The sequence below is a fragment of the Vulpes lagopus genome, chromosome X (genome assembly GCF_018345385.1).
Source record: "Vulpes lagopus strain Blue_001 chromosome X, ASM1834538v1, whole genome shotgun sequence".
Lineage (NCBI taxonomy): Eukaryota > Metazoa > Chordata > Mammalia > Carnivora > Canidae > Vulpes > Vulpes lagopus.
Window position 1 is genome coordinate 90,126,851 of NC_054848.1, and position 16,600 is coordinate 90,143,450.

The 16,600-nt window shown below is 35.6% G+C and overlaps 1 protein-coding gene across 19 annotated transcripts in view; it reads right to left on the bottom strand.

Moving 5' to 3' along the window:
* Positions 1-16,600, bottom strand: part of KLHL13 (kelch like family member 13) — a 221,912-nt gene that overhangs the window by 2,531 nt on the left and 202,781 nt on the right. For all 19 annotated transcript variants that reach the window (XM_041742184.1, XM_041742182.1, XM_041742176.1 and 16 more), the window contains 2 exons: positions 7,871-8,666; positions 331-444 (listed from right to left, as the gene is read on the bottom strand). In XM_041742184.1, the coding sequence (XP_041598118.1) occupies positions 331-444; positions 7,871-8,666 (910 nt within the window). The remainder of the gene's footprint in view (positions 1-330; positions 445-7,870; positions 8,667-16,600) is intronic.

A 16,600-nucleotide genomic window follows, 5' to 3' on the forward strand; every position in this document is an offset into this window, starting at 1 on the left:
ACTATGAACGGGGCCTGTTAGAGTACAGGGTTTATTAGAGCACAGAGTATGGGAACTGAAAGGTAAACTAGAGAAGCTGAATGCTTTCCAGTTTCTTCCAAGCTTTGTATTCATAGCATGGCTGGTTTGCTGCTCATCTTATGAACTTATAGAATACACAAAGACATCCATATGCAAATACACACATATGATATCTGTTCTAAAATCACTGCAAATTTTATTTTGATTATCCTTTTTTCAGGATTATTTTTCTAACGCTGTATGGAAAGATGGTGACATAGTTAAAAGTCTATGTGTTATATTAATTTTATCTGCATTATGATTGCTTACCTGAAATATACATTACTCCTCCATACACAGTCCCAGCATGGCCATAGTGAGGTTCACTCATTTTGGCAACATAGGTCCACTCGTTTGTTCTTGGATTGTAACACTCTACTGTGGCTGTTGTTTAAGGGGGGAAAAACAGACAAGAAAATGATTTATAATTTCAAATTTAGCAATGAGTTATTTTTCCTTTTAGGTAGAATAATAATATTCAAACAACTGAATCATATCTAATACAGGTATGAAATCTCTTTATTTTTTTACTTTAGGGGTCTCTATTTTTTACTTACTGAGATTATATTACTAAAACGAACCATTAATTTTACATTAGACTAGATACTTATGTAATAATCTAACATATTTCTGTCACTGCAGAAATTGCTAGGATTTTTCTTCAAGGATCTTGTTACATTTTTATCATTTGACATTTCTCCCATTTCCTTGTTCTAAATTTGTGGGAAGATGAAAAAAATCCTAAGAAAGAAGAAAAGTCAGTTCAAGGCCCCCATGCTAATCCACCATCTAGGAAACAAAGGTTAATAGATAGGAAGCAAAATCTGAAGTTGAGAATGAACATATGCACACTGCCTGGCATATGTTCTGGCCGCCTCCTGCTTTATTTCATATCCAGACTACACAACAGACATTGACAATTTTTCTACATTTCTACATTAAAGCCAATAGTGTGTACATATCCAATATATTATAGCCAGCAATGCTCCTACCAGAAGATGATTGGCAGCATAATATGAAGTTAAGATTTTTATTAGGGGCACTTCCTTTCAGTAATAAATTTATCATATTTAACACAAAGTGTTTTGGAGAAGTGACCTCAATTTATTTAAATATCAATCTGCTATAACCTCAAGAATAGAACAGTGACAGTTCCAACAGACAGAAAATGTAACCCTTCATAAAAGGCAGAAAGAAAAAGGGCTGTTACAACTATTCTGGTCAAAAACAAAGTCTAGGGGCACCTGGCTGGCTCAGTCAGAAGAGCACGTGAGTCTTGATCTTGGTCACAAGTTCAAGCCACGTGTGGACTGTAGAGATTACTTAAATAAATAAAAATTTAAAAAAGAAACCTCACACAAAGTCTGGGTAGACTTGAAAAGTTCATACTGTTTACTACAGATGCTGTCAGTTGGCAACCTATTTTCTTGTCCTGACCCTGCTTTCGTCTTATGAACAGAACCATAACACTGCTCACGGAAGCACTGTGATAAACTGAAAATTAAAATGAGCAGGTTCCCTTGAAGTTGGAGTTGACCATATGATACAGTTCAAGGCAATGGAATGGAAGCAGAAATCTACTGAGAGGGGGCCATCTGATCAAGCCATTGGAATACCTAACTGATGAATCATCCTTTGAACAAGATTTCTTATTAAAAAAAAAAATGTGGGAACAGGCAAAACTAGAGAGAAAAAAAACGAGAGATTCATTTTTTACTCTAGTCTATAATTTCATTTCTTCATCAAATTGACTATGTGTGGTAGTTATTTCCCTCCTAACAACCCCTACATTAAACCACTTCTCATATCCCTTTGCTGATTGCCTTTTGCACTGACGTGAGCTTTACATTTCCAGGCTTATTTCAAAGGCTTTTTCTGTTCTCATTTCAATCTACTCTCTTGTTAGTTTTGTTCATTGCTTTAAGCCTGGACCCTTACCAACTCTATTTCTTCTTCTTTTTTTCCCAACTCTATTTCTTCTAAATCCTTCCATTAAGTAGCCAGATCCTGCAAAATCTTTCCCCCAAACAAGAGTTATTGCCACAATTCATGACAAGATAAAACTGATTACTGCGATACTGGTTTTGGCTATTTGTAGCCACTGGACATCTTCTCTAATGTTCATTTCCATTTGCCTTTAGCATGACTTTCACTTAATTACAAGCACAATCCTACTGAATGTACATTATTCTCTCTTTCTCCACTTACAGAGGATCTAGTATATTGATTAGTACTTGGCATTAGCAAAGTAATTAATGGTAGGGTTTTAGCCGTTAAAAAAAAAGTAGTCTAATCACACATCCTATCAGTGAAAGGGTTTAAAAAGACTTCCAGAGATCATCTTTTCCACCTATTTGATGGCAAAGACAGGTTTTACTATAGTTCTATGCTTTCCTTAATGAAAAATTCTGCCTTGAACTTTGAAATTTCTAGAGAGTAACAGTCTTTCCTTATGTCTAATTCAATCTATTCTGATGGAGTTTCCATTAGTTTCCTCTTATTCTTTTCAGACTGGAGCTAGCACTTGAATAGCTATTCATTCTTTATGATTATTAAAATTTTCCCATGTAGAGAGAGAATGCTGTTCTCCTGTCAGTGAATTAATTGCATTTTTCCCCTAATAGGGGTTTTAAGAATCCATCTATATTTTCTCATACAGGAGTAACCTAAGTGTAAGATTGCTATTAACCACCAATAATATAATAACTATGTAATAGTCCATCATCCTTCAACTTTTCTTCTTCCAGCTAAATAATCCATTTCCTTTAGCTTTTCCTATCATTTAATATTTACTGTCAACCTCTAGACTGTCTCCATGAAGAATTGCTGTTATTCTCAGCAAAATCAATAGTATTTAGTTTTAAAATAGAATACATCTGATTAAAAGTGTATACACACATACATGCTCTTATTTTCGATGTTCACAAGGCAGTGGGATATAGGCTTGTGCCAACAACCTTGATGCAGGGGCAGAGAAGGGGGAGGCAAGGGATGATGCAAGGGACAAAGCAGCGGTTCCATCATGGTCTATGACGGGTTGGGCATGGTAATGAACTAACTAGGAAAGTCTAGAATAGAGTCAGGCCAGTTATGGCCTGTAAGCCAAATCCAGCATGTTTCCTGCTTTTGTACGCCCCACAAGATAAAAATATGAATAGTTTTTACCTTTTTAAGGAGTTGGGGGAAAAAATCAAAGGAAATATGTTTTGTGACATGTGAAAATCATATGGAATTCAAATGCTAGTGTTCATATAGGAAGCTTTATTGGGATACAGCCTCACCCATTCATAAACTGTCTATGGTTGCTTTTGCAATATAACAGCAGAGGTGATTAGCTGTGATAAGATCCTATGGCCTACAACACTGAAAATATTGACTTTCTGGCCCTTAACAGAATTTCACTGACCCTTATTCTAGAGAATCTTCTTCAGTAATCTGGTTGCAGGCAATTTAGAGACCCTCTCCAATTTAAGAATTACATATAGGTTGCTTAGTTGATATAAATCACTAAAGATTCCTATTTTCTCAGGTGATTATACTGGAATCCAGAATTGGTCCCAAGAGATGATATGGAACTTACTGGTTCTTTCTGAGATTATGAACGAGATGAACCCTGAATCATCACTGGAATGATGATGGCTCCCACAGAGGGACTATGATCTCTAGAATCTTAGAGTGTCTACTGGTGATGTGTTAATGAAGAAAACTGCAAGTCCATTAAGGGATATGAAGGCATTTGATAAATTTTGGTAATTTTATTGCATTTATTTGAAAAAAATCTAATATATTTTCTATAAATTATTTCATTATTTGAAAGCTAGACTTATTAATATTTAACAGAAATGAAAGCTATCTGAGCTGTCATATTTCTCTTCAATATAGAAAACCTCAATGGAAGATCAATGTCTTAAATGACAGAAGTTTGAAAAATGCCAGAAATAACTGACTCTTCCTTTCACTTAAGTGACAGTTCCTCTAAGCTTCACATACTTTCCGATTGTACCTGGTGTCAAGGGAGAGAAGCATTTCTAAGGAATTCTATTTCAGCAATATACCAGGCTCACACACACATTAGTAGTATCTCTTTGATGTGCTATGGTCTTAGGACCATCCATACACACTCCATGAAGGGATTTTAAAAGGCCCAATGCATTAAAACGATCTAAAATGTCTTGCAAATGCTGACACTGTTTCCTTTTCAGAATTACATATAGGAAATGGTCATCGTGTATATAAAGAATAAATAATATACTGGTACTTATGACCCTACTAAATTTTTTTAGAAGAACAAGATTTTACTTTTAAGTCATCTCTACACCCATCTCTACACACAGGGCTTGAACTTACAACCCCGAGATCCAGAGTCATATCCTCTCCCAACTGAGCCAGCCAGGTGCCTCAAATATATTAAATTGTTAAACAACTCTCCCATCGATCCTTGTTTGCCTGCCACCCACTCCTACCCCCTTCTCTATTTACACAGGCATATTAACATGGCAATGTAATCAGTTAAGATGGGAACGTTAAATTACTATAACAGATGTTCTTGTGTGTGTATAGAGGGCGTTCCCGTGAAAAAACGCTTACAGAGCAGGAGAAATGTTAAAAGCCCAGCCTCTGGCTGGAACATTCAGAAATATAAGCAAGAGTCTCTTTAGGACCCAAATCTGCCATTCTGCAAAAACCATGGGTCGGAGAGAACTGGAAAGGGCAAGTAACACATATACAAAGAGAAATACTCTTAATAAAGAATTCAGAGGAAGTCAACAATACAGTATGTGACAAGATAAAACAGTCTACTTCTTGCTCCCAAGTAGGTCTAAAATAGGAGAACTTAAAGGAGGTGGGGTGGCCTAAAGGTTCTCTTGCAATTAAGATCTAAGATTTCAGTGCACTTAAGCCAATCAACTGATTTTCTTAAAAACAAAAACAAAACAACAACAAAAAACCTTCCAATATATTTTAATTTAAACCATTTACTACAGACTGGCTTTGCTGGCTATGGTGATATTAGGGCAAACAGTCATTTTCTATAAAAGTATACTTACTTATATATTATAGAAGATAATTTCAAAGGGAAAGAAATATTGTTGTCCTTTAAATGGAATTAGAGTTATTTCTTGGTATTGAAGGTTTCTGTTTATATTACAATCATCTACGTATTTGTGAAACATGCAGTTTACAAATTTAGATAAAAATGGGCCAATATTTACCATCTAGAGGCGTAATAATTTTTAGAAATTTATTTTAGAAATTTATTTATTTTAAAGATTTCATTTATTTATTCATGAGAGACACAGAGAGAAGCAGAGACATAGGCAAAGGGAGAAGCAGGCTCCATGCAGGGAGCCCTATGTGGGACTCAATCTCGGGACCGTGGGATCACGCCCTCAGCCAAAGGCAGAGGCTCAACCGCTGAGCCACCAGGCATCCCTTTTTTAGAATATTTAAATCATTATCCTTAGACTTAAACTCTGGGACATTGTGATTTTTAAACCTGAAATTTAATCAAACAGTTATTATGAATTAGAAAAAGCTCATGAAAAGCATACTTCTCTTGTTTTACTTTCAAACTGAAACACAGAAGACTATTTTTAATACGAGATGGAGGGTGTGATTTCTGAAGGTCATGAGCAAGGAAGGCAGCCACATGCCCAACGGGGTAGTCTACTTCTTGGTCCCAAATGAGTATAACATGGCAAGAGCCCAGAAAAAGGAAGCCTCTAGCTTCTTGATTTTATGTAATGACTCTCCTTGGCTTGAAGATTATAAATTCTCAGAAGAATAGGGCCTCTAATTAATAGTAGGAATGATATATTGAAAACTGTATATTAACAGCAGTGATAGCATCAATAAGCCAGCATTGACTGAAAACCTGGAGCTATCTTCCTTGAGTAAAGAAGTTCTGAAATGACCACTGCCAGGATTGATGACGTATAATTTGTAAACTTTAAAGATTATCTTAAAAAAAATAAAGATTATCTTATATGAGTAGTTTTACTAAAAAGGCACCACGTCACTAGTTGCAGCTTCTGAACATTTCCAGACACCATCGATTTAAAGTAGTATAACGTCATGAAAATAATGTGTGTGGGTTGCCTGAGGAGACCTGAAATGACAGTTCTACACTAAGGGTACTGATGCCTCCAATGCTTTTACAAGTCTGATTATTAGGGGTGCTTGGGGGGCTCAGTCGATTAGGTGGCTGCCACTGGCTCAAGTCGTGATCCCATGGCCCTGGGATCGAGCCCTGCATCGGGATCCCTGCTCAGTGAGGAGTCTGCTTCTCCCTCTCCCTCTGTTTCTACCCCACTTTGTGCTCTCTCTCTCTCTCAAATAAATAATCTTTTTTTTAAAAGTCTGATTATTAAAATATATTGGGAAATCTGCATGGTTCATGATAATGATACCTAGCCCAACCATTTGGAAAGCCTGGTCTTAGAAAAAATATCACTGTGACAAAAGAAAAAAACTAGGGAGGAAAGATCAGTAACATTAAGACATCACTAATGAGAAAGGGCTTGATAAGCTGGAAAGTATAAGAGCTGAGAGCAGTTCTTTTTGCCTCCAATAAATAGCTGTTCTTAAATCCATTAAGCTACCAAGAAAAAATTCTGATAATTACTCTGAATTTGTTCAGAGCCAATGCCAATATTTTCCACTTCCCCAGCATTACAGAGCCTGAAATACTGGTCAACTACAGGGATTCTATTCATCACAGAATAAAAGAGGGTGAAAAAAAGAGGCCAAACGATGATGTAACATCATCATATCATCATATCAAACAGATATGTAAGGCATAACAGAAAATACGGTCTTTAAGATTTCTTTTTGGACAGTTATCTTATTCTAATTTCATCTTAAATAACAAGATCAATGTTAACTTACATAGCCAAAGTACTGCTCTATGTTAACTGTATTTGTGACCAAACTTAGATTAGGGGGACAAAAAATATATCTAATAAAGCTTACCAGATCAGTTTATAGTGAAGGAAACTGGTATTTCATTAAGAGAGAATGATTTTTTTAATTTTATGTATGTATGTATGTATGTATGTATGTATGTATGTATGTATATGAGAGAGAGCATGACTGGGGGGAAGACCAGAGGAAGCAGGACAGCAGACTCCATGCTGAGCACGGAGCCTGATGCAGGGCTCAATCTCATGACCCTGAGATCATGACCTAAGTTGAAGTCAAGAGCTGGACATTTAACTGACTGAGCCACCCAGGCACCCCAAGAGAGAATGATTTTTAAAACTAACAGTCATAGGTCATATTACTCACAGTAAATAAAGTTTGGGTAATATTGAACTTTGTATATTTAATTGACAAAGAAAATTATCTTACTATGTGGTCTAAGAAAGGGTAACAGATTATGTAAAAGAAGAAACAGTAATAGTCCTCTGTAAAGAAGAATTTTAACCTGTACAGTAAAATATTATGTGGGCTTTTAAAAATGGAAAATAAGAAAACATGCCAAACTTCTGTCCGAGACACTATTACAATTTAAATTAGCAGAATATACTTTGTAGTTATACTGTCAAGATGAAAACCATATATACTGCCAAATAAAATACTCTGCAACATACTGATATATTCCTAAGATATAATTTGTACCCTGGCCAACAATATAAATCCGGATTAGGCATACAGATTGTCTCTGATATTTCCTAAGAAAAACAGTTTAAATGAAACCCTAGCTACATTTTTTGTCTTTAATTTTACAGAACTGCTTATTTTATGATTTAATGAGAATTTTTGGGTAAAGAAATTAGTCTCTATGCTTAACATAAATGCAAACACTTACGCAGTTCACCAGCTGCATTTCGCCCACCAACTGCATACAGATATCCTTTGAGGGCACTTAGGTGGAAGAAGGTGCGCTTTTCATTTAAAGATGCAACCTGCATCCATTTATTGTATCGAGGATCAAATCTGAAGACTGTATCGACTGCTGTTTTTCCTTTTGTGTCATAATTACTCTGTCCACCGACGACATAGAGGAAATTTCCAATGACAGCAATGCCATGCTGGTACCTTGGAGCATCCATGGGGGCTAACGATTTCCATTCATGGGCCTTTTCATCATACATGCGCAATTCCTTGCTGACAACCAGCTGCTGCCTCAGAACTCCTCCTAGTGTGACCAAATGAGTGGTGTCAGACCTAATGGCAGTCCTGTCTGACTGCATCACTGGTTGCATATATGGCATCATTTGGTAATTGCTGGCTTCCAAAAGGAGATTCACACAAGTATTGTCAGTTCTCATGAAATCCACGGTTTGCACATAATTAATGAGCTCCTGTGGTGTCATCAGTGGAAATCGTATGTTCTTCATTAGTTTTGCAGCAAAGTCCATCCGAGGCTCTTCTAGACGTAGCCAGCGACAGGTAGCCTTAAAGAGCTCAAGTTCAGTGCAGTGCTTAAGGCTATTACTGGAAAGCACAAAGGCAAGACGCTCAAAAGGGAGTTTTAAGAACTCCCCGGTGCTCAGCAATGCAGGAAAATTCTTCAAAACAAAACTGTTGACGTATTTATCCACTTCTGTAAGATTGTAGGTGTTGGCAATCCGACCAACTTCGACACAATTGTCTAAAGTGACCTATTAAACCAATAAAAAAAATTAAAATGCTACTATTTTCATGACATTCACATCTGGAAAACATAAGCCTGTTCTAGAAAAAGAGTAAACTAAGCTTTTTACTGTCCATATAGATGAAAATAAAGATTCTTATCTAAATACACTAATGATCTAAAGAAAATTCACAAACCACCTTTATCTAATCCAGTAGAAAGTGGCTAAAAGAAAATTACATCAACAAGAGAAAGGATAAAGACTCTATTGTCATTTCAACAGATGTAGAAAAAAAGCATCTGACAAAGTACAGTATCCATTCATGGTAAAAATGCTCAACAAAGTAGGTTTAGAGAGAAAATACCTCAACATAATAAAGGCCATATATGAAAACCCTACAGCTAGCATCATACTCAAATGGGGAAAAAACTGAGAGCTTCTCCCCCGAGATCAAGAAAAAGACAAGGATGTCTACTTTCACCACTTTTATTCAATGCAGTACTAGAAGTCTTAGCCACGGCAATCAGACAAGAAAAAGAAATAAAAGGCATCCAAACTGGTCAGGAAGAAGTAAAATTGTCACTATTTGCAGATAGGAGGACATGATATTTTATATAGAAAACCCTAAAGACTCCACCAAAAAACTACCAGAACTGATAAATGAGTTCAATATGGTCACAGGATACAAAATCAATATACAGAAAGCCACTGCATTTCTATATACTAACAATAAAGTACCAAAAAGAGAAATTTAGAAAATAGTCTAATTTGAATTATACCAAAAATAATAAAATAGCTAGAAATAAACTTAAGCAAGAGGTAAAAGACCTGTACTCTGAAAACGATAAAACATTAATGAAAAAAAAATTGAAGAGAACATGAATAAATGGAAAGACATTCCATGCTCATGGTTTGCAAGAATTAATATTGTTAAAAGGTCTATACTACCCAGAGCAATCTACACATTTAATGCAATTCCTATCAATACGCCAACAGAATTTTTCACAGAACTAGAACAAACAATTCTAAAATTTGTATGGGACCACAAAAGACCTGAATAGCCAAAGCAATCTTGAAAAAGAAAAGCAACGCTGGAGGTAATCACAATTTCAGACTTCAAGTTATATTACAAAGCTGTAGTCATCAACACAGTAAGGTACCAGCACACACACACACAAAAAAAGACACATAGACCAATAGAACAGAACAGAAAGCCCAGAAATAAACCTGTGATTATATAGTCCATTAGTCTTTGACAAAGGAGGCAAGAACATGCAATGGGAAAATGACAGCCTCTTCAACAAATGGTTTTGGGAAAATTGGGCAGCTGCATGCAAAAGAATGAAACTGGACCACTTTCATATACTATACATAAAAGTAAACTCAAAATGGACTAAAGGCCTAAAAGTGAGACCTACAACTGTACAAATCCTAGAAGAGAGCACAGGTAGTAATTTCTCTGACATCAGCTGTAACAACATTTTTCTAGAAATATCTCCTGAGGCAAGGAAAAACAAGCCAAAAGAGACTACTGGAACTGTGTCAAAATAAAAACTTCTGCACAGCAAAGGAAACAGGCAAGAAAACAAAAAGACAACCTACTGAATGGTAAAACATATTTGCAAATAACATATTCAAAAAAGGGTCACTATCCAAAATATATAAAGATTTTATACAGTTCAACACCAGGAAAACACAAATAATCTGATTAAAATATGGGCAGAAGATATGAACAGACTTTTCTCCAATTAAGACATTCAGATGGTTAATAGACACAATGAAAAGATGTTCAACATCACTCACCATCAGGGGAATGTAAATCAAAACCACAATGAGCTATGACCTCACACCTGTCAGAATGGCTAAAATCAAAAACACAAGAAACAACAAGTGCTGGCAGGGACGTGGAGAAAAGGGAACACTCATGTACTGATATACTTTTGGTGGGAATATAAACTGGTGCAGCTACTGTGGAAAACAGTATGGAGGTTTCTCCAAAAATTACAAATAGAACTATCATATGATCCAGTAATTGCACCGCTGGGTATTTACCCAAGGAATATGAAAACACTAATTTGAAAGGATATGTGCACCCGTATGTGTACTGGAGCACTATTTACAATAGCCAAATCATGGAAGCAGCCCAAGTGTCCATCCATAGATAAATGGATAAAAGAAGATATGGTGTACCCACGCACAATACACACAGGAATATTATTCAGCCATAAAAAGAACGAAATCTTGCCATTTTCAACAACATGGATGGATCTAAAGAGTATAATGTTAACAGAAATAAGTCAAAGAAAGACAAATATTGTATGATTTCAGTCATATGTGGAATTTAAGAAACAAATGAATGAAACAAAACAAAAAACAGACTCTCAACTACAGAGAACAAACATATGGTTACCAGAGGGGAGGTAGGTGAAGAAATGGGTGAAACAGGTAAAGGGGATTAAGAGTATACTTATCTTGATGAGCACCGAGTAATGTACAAAAATGCTGAATCACTATATTGTACACCTGAAACTAATATAGCACTGTATGTCAACTATATTGGAATTAAAATTTTAAAAATTGGCCTATATTTATTGAATATTGAAAAATAAAGAAAATTCTCAAAATCAGTAAATTACAAAGTTACTCTCAGAAACAATGTTATAACTTGACTATGGCCAAAATAATTCCTTTTTTCTTCTGGAAATGTGTGTTCCTTCTCAGAAGTATACTGATAAAATTCTGGAAAGATGGAAATTTTGGAAAAATAAAGGGTTATTCTATTAAGGTTCACCTTAATCTGCTTCTCAGTCATGATTCTTAAAAGTTACATTGCTAGGGACACGTGGGTGGCTCAGCGGTTAAGCGTGTCTGCCTTCGGTTCAGGGTGTGATCCTGGAGTCCCAAGATCAAGTCCCACATCAGGCTCCCTGAATGGAACCTGCTTCTCCCTCTGCCTGTGTTTCTGCCTCTCTTTCTGTGTCTGTCATGAATAAATAAAATCTTTAAAAAAAGGCCACAGAACTAGTAGGAAGCAGAGCTTGACTTAAGTTTAAAAAAAAAAAAAAGAGATTGCTAGCAGATCCACAAACAGAAAATCTCTAATACGAGATCTCTAGATTTCTCTTTCACATAAACAGTCATGGTTCATTACTGTAATTCATTTTGATTCTTTCAAATGTTATTGTTTCTAATGAAGGTAATTTAATAAGACAATTATTCCTAGGATGAAATTATTTTCACATTATTTATGTGGAAATACAAGGAAAGGAATCACTTCTGTGAGAATTGGAACAGGTGTGTCTCCATCACATTTACTTATGGCATAGTTAATTTCTGGTGTCTATGGTGATGGCTTGCAACAGTTTCTCTTGGCCATTCCCCTATTCCTGGCATACTCTAGCTCTGCCTGGAGTCAAAATGAGCCCAGAAAAGTCTCCCCTGCACAGGTGACAATGTAGCAAAAACGGAAAAATAGGAAAAGGAGACAAGTGATGGATAGGCTCATCTTCAGCAAGAGCTCTTTCTGATGCTATCATAACTGGTCAAAAATGAAAACAGGAAAATCACATCAGCAAATATCATGCAAGGAATAAATAACTGAAATAAGCCTACCATACAAATACCTGTGTGTATATACAAACACACAAGCAGGTCACAGGCAAAGACTCAGTGGTTTCTCTTAATTTTGTCAAGTGTGTGTTCACATGTCATATAAACTTCACTGACACAACTGCATTGTTAACAGATTGGCAGGTGATTAAGAGAAAATTGGCTAATCCTTCTCTTATCCTTTCATTTAAAAGCTGAAATGAGACTAAAATGATTACTCCTCTGCATACAATATCAGCCCACTTGAAATACATCATCACTGAAAACTCTAAGGTTAACACACATACACAAGGCTATTTTCATAATATTATTCAGGAAGAATTTGAACAATTTTAAGCAGCTGATTTGCTTTGCAGGAATCACCAAAAATTTTTAATTGTTTATTATTCTTAATAGCTATATATTTCTTAAAAATAGCTAAAACAGAATTACAACACAATAGAACTAGGAAAAATACATTAACAAATTATGGACCTTTTGAAATACACCACTTAACACTTTTCAGTACCTTGGGTTTCCAATGTGGTTAATAAAAAGTACTTTTCAATCCAATTTTAGGAGTGGCAGGTTGGCATCTCATAAAATTTTTCATTGTGTAAATGAAGTTACAGTTAATACCCAGTTGCCCACAACACCTCGGGTGGCAGGAGTTAGTATCAGGGGTAATGAGTCCACTTTCTGAAGCAGGAAAGAAGTAGGTCTTCCCCAGAGCAAGGGTAATTTGCACTTTTGAACACATTTACTAGTATGGATAAGCAAAAGTTGACGAGAACACAAAAATAATTATTCCCAAGTTTGCAGAGTCTCATCATTACTGATAGGATTACAGATAAAAACAACAAAGACAGGCACTTCAAATAGGCAAAATGATACCATCAGTTGTTAGTCACAAAATGTAAGTCTAAATTAATAACATATAAAACAAACAGGATAAAAAATTAAAAACCAAACTGTATAATTTGGAAACAGGATTAAGGAATTTAGTTCCTTCCCCTTTTCCCTGTTTAACTTCATCCAATAAGAAACAGTCACTCAAATAACAGCATAAAAAACCTACCTTTGATTTAAGGGCATTTGGAAAAAATCTATATATCAGTATGCTCAGAGACAGATACACAAAATTGTAACAGTCCTTGACAGACCACCTAATATATACAGATAGCTGCCTACTCTTCTTTTAAAAATCACCAGAGAATGGTATTTCATAACCTCCCAAACTGTCATCTTCTTGATGGAAGGAATAGCATTTTCTCTACCCCATGTACAACAGGTATCACACTGTGGGTATATAACAAAGGTTAAATACTCAAATTATAATCAATATAAAAAAGATGTGATGACAGATACAACTAAAAATAGAATACATTTTGAATTAATATAAAATATTACTAGACCCTTAATTTTAAAATGAAACTCAGATAAAAATTATGTAACAGAAAATCAGTTGTTATGAGTGTCATCAAAACTAAAACAATTAATCATAGATTATAGGGATTATTGATACAAAGTCTAGAATAATAGTTAACAATATAAGCAGATCAAAATAATGGAGTAATGGTAAACGATTTTTGGAAAAATACACAATTACTCAATTATGGCTCATTTTCATCCACCTCTCAGTCATGATTCTTAAAAGTGCTTCAGTTAGCATATACCCAAACATTTAGCCTAAATAGTATTAAATAATGGATATGTGTAGTAATGTAACATTTAACAAAAGTCATGTATATATTAGAATATATTACATTTTGAAAAATAAAATATGAAGTTTAAAGCTTATTTTAAAGAATATAGTTCATTAGTAGAAAGAACTCTAATTTCATCAGAATCTATAGCCTGGTCAAAATTCCAAAGAAGAGTTATTACAGACTAGAATTCATATACATATTAGTGTTTTAAAGGATAGAGAAGCAAAACAGGACAAAATTTCTCAACTACTTATGAGAACTAACAAACTTGCTTTAAAATAATCAAGTGCTCATTTAGGTTTCTTTAGTATAAAATATTATAAATTATTCTATTGTAATCAAACAACCTTCATAGGTCACCCTAAAGGCAGTTCCAGGCATCATAATTTTTAAAGTGGTATTCTCATTAACACACTCAGTGCTGCCATATTAAATTGTTCAAATGGCACTCAATGCATCCAAACATATCATTACCATAACATGATATTTTAATGACAGGTTTCATCAGAAATCTGTGATGTTATTTTGGTGAAGATCAGTGTGTTATACGAATAAACTTCCATTTAGGAAAAAAAGATTCCTAACTCTGGGAAAGGAACTAGGGGTGGTGGAAGGGGAGGAGGGCGGGGGGTGGGGGTGAATGGGTGACAGGCACTGAGGGGGACACTTGACGGGATGAGCACTGGATGTTATTTTGTATGTTGGTAAATTGAACACCAATAAAAATTAATTTATTTAAAAAAAAAAAGGAAAAAAGCAAAAACAAAAATGAGTTTCTGCTTTTGTGCCCTCAAGGAAAATGCAAAGACTAAGAAGTTAGCTGGCAAATTTGGGGGGACTCTTCAGATAGTCAATGCAGTAAATTCTCCTTGGTGCTATCTAGTTTATTAAAATGGCAGCCTGACATTAAGTATAAGCAATGCAGAGAGAGAAAGCCATGTCCATGGACTGGGGAAAAAATCAATTAAAAGCTACTTTGTGGGGGTGGAGGATGTAAGAGGCATCTTGTCCCAGGCCTCCTTCCACAGGTGAGGACATCACAGGACACAGGGAAGGGACCTTTTGGTAAGAAGAACAAAAAGATGATTAAAAACCAAAAACTTTGTCTCAGTCTTTGTCTCTCTTCAAATTCTAACTGCCATCTGAGGGGACTACTGATGATGCATCTCCAGCGTGGGGGATCCAATTCTCTTATTGCTATGCACTTTGAATGCATATCCCTTTTTGGATACAATCTTAGGTATTATAATGGCTATGGGAGGATGACTTGGTTTGAGCCCAGACTCTTCTTGCCCTAGGGAGTCCCACATAGCAGATGGGCAAAAATGCAGTGGTTCAAGTTACAGGCAGGAATAATATTTAGGGTATTTAACAACTAGCACAGTGTGGGTACTAACTAATGAGAATAGATGCTCAACCATAAATAAGTATCTGGGTATTGCTCACTGAATGTCTGCCTCAACAATAAGGAAGTCAAGCATGGTTTAATTGGGGGAGGGGAGAGGCAGTTTTGAGTCACTGTAAAATGATTTATACCAGTCTTCCTCTAATTAAACTTCCCCAAAGGCAAAAAACTATCTGAAAAGACATGTTTGTTAATTTTTGTGGGTAAACCGAATTAGATCAAACAAGGAATGTGAAATATAAGCACCATAGAGAAAATTCTGGCATCAAGAGGAACATTCTCAAAGCTTGCGCTGATATCATCATTGAATAGTGAAAGAAACTATCTTTTCCAGTAACTTCTTATTTCCTTCATTGTCCCCTTGAGAGAACTCCTTTTCTCTGCCTTTTGCCTCTCCTACATATGCACCTCCTTTCTTCTTTTAAAGATTTATTTTATTTGAGAGAGAGAGGCAGAGAGAGAGTAGGGAGGGGCAGAAGGATAAGGAGAGAGAGAATCTCAAGCAGACTCCTCACTGAGCTTGGAGCCTGATACAGGGATTGATCTAAAGACCCTGAGATCACAATCTGAGCTGAAACCAAGAAGTGGGACACTTAACCAACTGAGCCACCCAGGCACCCCTTTCCTCCTTTGTCTTCCACTGTCGCCAATTCTTTATTACCACCAGTCATCTCAATAAAATTATCTACATTCCATTGTGAGCTCCCCACCCCAATCAGTGATAATCAATGTACAAATGGAACCAATGTTATATATACATGCATCAAGGAAAAAAAAGAGAGACACTTAAAAAACCCCGGAATTTAAAGAGAGTATCACCAAGTCTAAAGCACAATGGCATCTTCATTCTCTGATTAAATATGCTTTTATATAAAAAGAAAATGGTTTCTTGCTCACCTTCATTCTGGTTTGTTTATTCTGTGTAATTGTATATTTAAATTATAATATCTCCAGTTCAATGACAAATGTCCTACTTCAGCAATTTGATGTTAAAAATTGGCTTTTGTGGGATAGCCTGTAAACCTCCATATTCGTAATTCCATGGGGCAAATGCTAGATGTTACAAATTCCAAATAGCAGACAAATGATAAGCAAAAAATTTAACCACAACCTGTTCGTAAATCAAGGAATGGCTGCACAATATTTAGCATGCTGTAGTTATACAATGTCATAAAGACAAAAACAAATGTAATTCTTAGACCCGTAACTAAATGAAGCTAATTTTCCATCATCTCCATGATACATGAAAGTAAAGTGTT